Source organism: Lactuca sativa, chromosome 9 (genome assembly GCF_002870075.4).
Source record: "Lactuca sativa cultivar Salinas chromosome 9, Lsat_Salinas_v11, whole genome shotgun sequence".
Classification (NCBI taxonomy): domain Eukaryota; kingdom Viridiplantae; phylum Streptophyta; class Magnoliopsida; order Asterales; family Asteraceae; genus Lactuca; species Lactuca sativa.
This window is the reverse complement of record NC_056631.2, coordinates 205258715-205265006: the sequence shown is the minus strand read 5'-3', so window position 1 is coordinate 205265006 and position 6292 is coordinate 205258715. Positions and strand designations below refer to the sequence as shown.

The following is a 6292-nucleotide window of genomic DNA, read 5'->3' as shown; positions in this document are numbered from 1 at the left end:
CATACACACACTCAACTTAGGGTTTTCTCTCCAAAGGGTGGAGGCTGAGGATGAGCCAAAACCCTAATCATTAGGAGCTTAAATATGGCTCAATGCCGAGACCTAGGGTTTAGAGCCCAACCGCCATCGCGCCACAACCATTCCATGACCACCTGCATTTAAATGGTGTGGTTGCTGGTACGATATTCACATAATATTTAAAATGTAATGCCATCACCACACCAAATTTACTGAATTAGTATGATACTACCAACCAAACATATTGGCCACCAAATGTATTGATAACCAACTTTCTTGGTTCGGTTGATAGCATGTTGGTTGACTACTTCAAACTATGTGGGATTGTTAGCATAGGCATGAGCGAATGTATATGGTTGTGGTATATAACTATATATAGGGGTTGGGTGAGGTTATCATCGGTGTTGGCATTGGCGGGTTTGTCGGGGGTGTAGGGGTGGGTGAGTGGGTGTGAGAGAGAGATATTAACGTGTTTTTAATTGATAAATTATAATTCAAGAAGATAGAAAGCATTTTTATTTTTATATTAAAACACAAATAACGGAATTTAAAATCCAAATCATGTAAATTAATTCGAAATCGGTATACCAAAGAAGCTTTTATTTCATTGAAGTGAAGGATTTTCACGGCATCCTCTTGCTCTCCATCTCACAGTCAAAAATGTCCGATAATCCTTTGGAGGCAATCTGCAGCACCATTGGAAGAATTTCAGTGTCCCTCCAAACAAATCTTTCCAAATTCATTAGCATCCCCCAAAAACCATCTACACTCACAAATGTAAACGTTTCAGTTTCTCCATCCGGACCACCCATAGCTACTCCATCGATAGTAGCCGCTGTTTCTTCTCTTCCTCAATCCACGAACCCACACACAAAGGTAACTAATCCCTGTTTTGTACTCTTCATACTAGTTCATAACACAGGCTTAATCAAACTTGATTTTGAGCTTTAGTCTTAAAATCTTTAGAATTCATCATGCCCGCCAACTGTTCGATGTAATTCCTGAATCAGGAGTACGCCATATTATCTTTATCATTATTAGTAAACCCATCTTTCTGATACAAATACCCTTTCCACATCCATCAAAGTGACGTTTAATTGTAGATTTCTGTGAGATCATGAATTTTTCTCTGTATGTTTATATCCTTTCTGCAGCAAATCTCAACTGGTCCAGTGAGCAGAGAAGAGCTTGGAAGGGCCACTTGGACTTTCATTCACACTCTTGGTGCTCAGGTTTTTATCTAATTAATTACACTTCTTTCTATTTCATGTATATCATGTGTATTGTATTCATAACATTAAAAATGACATTAACTAAACATTCTCAGTTTTGATAAAACTTTTCAGTATCCAGAAAACCCAACCAGGCAGCAAAAAAAAGATGTTAAAGAATTGGTATGTAAATATATTATACAATATATACCCCCTTTGATTATTCTGCATCATCTTTTATTCTTATTGCCTAATAATAATATTACTCAACATCATGATATCATTTATATTGTGTTTGTAGATGGCAATAATATCCCGCATATACCCTTGCAAGGAATGTGCGGATCACTTCAAGGAAGTGCTAAGGTGAAATTTCTATTCCAAATTTCAAATTGTGACATATAATCATATTAATTTTATCATATGGAAACATTAACGATGCATTGGTATGTTTGGCAGATCGAATCCTGTACAAGCGGGTTCTCAAGGCGAATTTTCACAATGGTTATGTCGAGTGCATAATGTTGTTAATCGGAGGTACCTTATAATATGTCATGAATTACATAAAAATTTTGATATGTAAATTGGAACAGTTGTGGTGGTCAAATTTTGACTTTTGTGATTTATTTTTTTAGCCTTGGAAAGCCAACGTTTCCATGTGAACGAGTTGATGCAAGATGGGGGAAGCTAGATTGTGAGCATCGTGTATGTGATCTACAAGGATCCATGACACTTTTTAGCACTCGAATTGATTGAATGTATTGGTGATTGATGTATATTATTCGAACTTTGTTACTCAAATATCAAGTTAAGAAATTGGTTAAATATAAAAGCTAAAATTTACTTATTTATTTATTTTTTGTGTGTGTGTGTTGCATTGATTTGCTACATTTCTTAGTTGTGCTTTGTTAGATGTCTTGGTTTTTGTATCTTAAAAGATAGTGACCAAGTTTTGGATATTTTTTGGTGAAATATAAAAAAGCACAGCTTTGGCCCCTTTCTCAAATTTCTTAAGTACTAAACTCTTACACGATACTTGTTTCATAAAAAAATTAGTTTAAGTTTAGCGACATGACCAAAGAAACAGTTACATACTTAATGGATAAAACGTAGGGTTTAATCACTAAAAACAAAAGGTCGGAGTTTTAATTGATAAGTTGATAAAATGCGATGTTCATGTATTTTGCAGATTTTTTAATGGTTCTTTTTTTTTTCATTGAACAAAAAATATTTTATCAACTGAAATATGCACGAATAAAGCAAACCAAAGTAAAAAAAAAGTATTGTTTTAAAAACTATAATTATCAACTAAAGAGTTAATTTCAATAGCTTTACCCTATTTGAATGTGTCTAATGTTGGACTCACCGTTCCCATACCAAATGTATCATTGACAGTACTAACAAGGAGAAAGTCACAACTGTATAAAAAAATGGATTAGTCATCTGTGACATCTACCCATACCGCCAATCAGCGAATTCTTTCTTGGATAATTTTTCAACTCAACTTAGAAACGAATAATAAGAACCGGGTCACTTAATTTCGTTTTAAAATGAAAGTCTTTTCGAATCATTATGGAATGAAATTATTAAATTATTCCTCTTTTTATAATTTCTTTATTTATTGTATCGAATAAATTTTATATTTTAGAGCGAACAAATGGTCGGATAGAATACTAAGGTTGTTTTTTTAGAAACGACAATTTTTATAAAAGAAACAAGAACCCACGGACTAGGCTGGGAGCCTGGGAGAAACAACAACAAAAACAACTTATAAAATTTTGAAGGGGCAACATACCCATTTAGACCAATTATAAAATCCTAAATTACCCCTAATATTAACCCAATTGAACACCATAGCGATAATGCAGTCTTCCGTTTTTGTGGGAGAAGAGTAACAATTTTTGAAACACTTATCATTCATTGCAATCCAAATGCACCAAAGAAGCCCGTAAATGATCGCAATAAAAATCTTTATTTTCTTTGGACATTGCCCTCAGTATGCAGCAAAATCAATGAGATCTTTAACCGAAGAAAAACCTTGGAAAGGAATATCACACCAATTGAAGATCCAATGCAAAAACTCATGAGCATAGGGGCAGCCAACCAAGATATGATCCATGGACTCTATACCATCGGGGTAGAATTGGCAAGAAGAGGAAGGGTTCGGGATCCCCCTTGGCAAAGAGCATCAGTAGTAGTAGGGATACGGTTCATGCAAGCCTTCCAGATAAAGCAAGTGACTTTTAACGACATCATCTTAAGCCAAACAGTCGGGTTATCCACCATACAATTCAAATGAGAGTCTATTTCGTGCCTGAGATCACATACATAGAATCTGCCGTTAGGGGAAAGCATAGATTATATGAGTACGGGTTGTCAGAGGGAGATAAGCTGTTAAAAAGATCGTAGAGCTGGCCCAATTCGAGAATCTCAAAAGGCAATTTGGGGTTACGTCTCCATTTCCAGGAGAATCCGTCAAGAGATATTCTCTCAGAAATATAAGAAGATTTCCTGGAATACAAATCCAGTAGGCAGGGAAAATGAGAAGCGAGAGTTCCAACTTTGCAAGACAGAATTTGTTTGAAGCTGATATCAAGGTGTCACACCCTAATTTTCAAATATAAATTAAATGAAAAATAATCGTTCCAACATCTCCCAAGATCAATTATGAACTTACTTATAGACTAAACTACAACGTAATCAAAATAAAATAAAATAAAGTCTTCAATTAAACAACTTCGGTTGTTACATCTTTGTGGAATTCCTCTATCGTCTTCTGGATCAATCCCTCTCTTTGGACTTTTCTCTGCCACTTGCTAAATAGTTTCCTGGATTGTGCACATTTAAGGTTTCTAAAAGGGTAAGCATAGGACTTAGTGAGTTCGTGTTGCACATACATGTCCATCACTTAAAAAACAAAAAGGTTTTATCATATAGTTTCAATAAATCATACAACAAACATAGCACCCGATGATATAATTTAAGGGAACAATTAATTATCCAGAGAAAGAACCAAAGGTTCATTTCCCTTCTCCTTGAGACAACTCATCATCCATTATACTCAAGTATTTTAAATATCCAAGGAAATGAGTATAATTCTCAATTCTCATCCCCGCCGATCACACACATTCGTCATGATCATGACGATTAAACACTCACTCGTTCCCGCTAAACATGTTATCCATAAAAACACACAATAGATAACAAATCCAAAATCATATTCGCACGCAACTATGCTTATCATAAAACATACTGTCAATCCTCTCTAATAAATAAAAGTTTTTTTTTGCCACTTATCACATTCTCATTCAATTTGCCAAATGCCATTTTGTGGTTATTTTGAATTAATTTTTTTCCACGTGCCATTTTATGAGTTTTTCTATTTTATTAGATTAAATTCCACATAATATTTTAATATAATAACTGCAATAAATGTAGTAATAAATGAATATCAATTTCATTAATGAACTTACCTTTTAATTTCAAAATTCTCAAAATTAAAGATTATTATTTTCTTTTATTTATTTGAATTGTTTATTTAAATTTAAAAGATAAAAAACATTTCTATTATAATAATTCATTATTTTTCTTATTTTCTTATAAATTCAAAGTTCTCAATATTTTGATATTTATATTTAATTTTTTTTTAAATAAATCCATGTAATACATGGGTCTTACAACTAGTAAATAAATAGAAACCACATAATAAAATCATGGTTGCAGAAATCGGGATTAATCGCTTGGCGTTCTCCAACCGTCGAGGATTAAGGCATTAATCGGAAATTTATGATTAATCGGGTTTGGCGGGATTAATCGGTCAACAAAAGTCAAAAAATCCAAAAAAAGTCAAAAAAATCGAAAAAAAGTCAAAAAAAAGTCAAAAAATTGAAAATTTTTTTTAGAAAAATTCAAAAAACCAACTTTCTTTTTTTACTCCAAAATTTTCAAATTTTCAAAATTTCAAATATTATACCAAAATGTTCATATTTTCGTATTTCCAAATTTCCAAATTACAACTTTTCTAATTTTCTAATTTTGAAGTACTTGTTTTTCTTATGATATATTAATATTTAATTAATTTTAATATTTTATTAATAATTTATGGTCTCCGATTAATCCTCGATTAATCCCCGCTGAGACCGATTAATCCCTTAATACCAGTCGACCGTCGAGCTACCGTCAAACGATTTTTACAACCTTGAATAAAATGCATGATAAACATTTATGTGCGAGCAATCACAGAACACAAAAAAAAACTCATCTTGTAAACGATAAGTCTTAACCGAAGCTTTATTGCAAATCTGTACCCTACATTCCACGAACAAATTTTCAAAGACAATAGTCTTAGAAAACATCATACATGTCCATTTTGGTTCAACTATCTACGTCTCTCGTTCGGCCGATTAATAACCATTCAACAACGTTAACTAAAACGTTCATAATAATCTTTGTAAAAATACTACATCTTTTTTTTTTTATTGTCGAAATTCCATTATTAATAAGAGTTTACTCTTAAAAATTTTACTCAAGTCAATACATTTAAACATTTAAAATGCAAAATTATGGTATATATAAAAAGAACAATAATAAAGACTATCAAGTTATTAAAACTAAACTTTAGGGACCGTTTTCGCAATTCACAACTCCTCGTAAGAAATTTGAATTGTCAAAGTATTGATAGTTTAGGGACCATTTATGTACCTTGAATTTTATATTAAAAAGAGCATTATACATTATACATTTGCCAGCTCTCTTAATAAAAACTAGAAGGAATTACTTGGCGCTGGGTTAGATAGGTTTGCTTAAATTTGGTAGACCAAATCCCATGTTTCATATAATCCTAACACTAAACCCCCCACTAAAAAAATATAGACCGATTTTACAACCCCACAAGATAGCCGGAAATCGAAATGTCCATTGAAGAAATGCGAAAGAAAAAGAAAAGGAAAAACTGATCTCATAACAATTATTGAAACCAAAAGACATCAAGTAATATATACAAATGGAATTACAAATAGACTCTTCATCACAAGATATTCCACATCTTCAACCGTAAGTTTTTT

At 32.5% G+C, this 6292-nt stretch overlaps 1 protein-coding gene across 1 annotated transcript; it reads left to right on the top strand.

Moving 5' to 3' along the window:
* The first annotated feature begins 592 nt into the window (after positions 1–592).
* On the top strand, positions 593–2076 carry LOC111920568 (FAD-linked sulfhydryl oxidase ERV1). The gene is made up of 6 exons (XM_023916155.3): positions 593–894; positions 1173–1250; positions 1365–1412; positions 1531–1595; positions 1689–1766; positions 1865–2076. Exons 1-6 carry the CDS (start codon positions 679–681, stop codon positions 1983–1985), a joined length of 606 nt encoding a protein of 201 aa, XP_023771923.1. The 5' UTR covers positions 593–678; the 3' UTR covers positions 1986–2076.
* The last annotated feature ends 4216 nt before the right edge of the window (positions 2077–6292 follow it).

Excerpts from the sequence above, each read along its gene's own strand:
- LOC111920568 (XM_023916155.3), top strand. The coding sequence starts at position 679 with ATGTCCGATAATCCTTTGGAGGCAATCTGCAGCACCATTGGAAGAATT. Across the intron at positions 1,251-1,364 it reads TTCACACTCTTGGTGCTCAG|TATCCAGAAAACCCAACCAG; the intron begins GTTTTTATCTAA and ends AAAACTTTTCAG. Across the intron at positions 1,596-1,688 it reads CACTTCAAGGAAGTGCTAAG|ATCGAATCCTGTACAAGCGG; the intron begins GTGAAATTTCTA and ends TATGTTTGGCAG.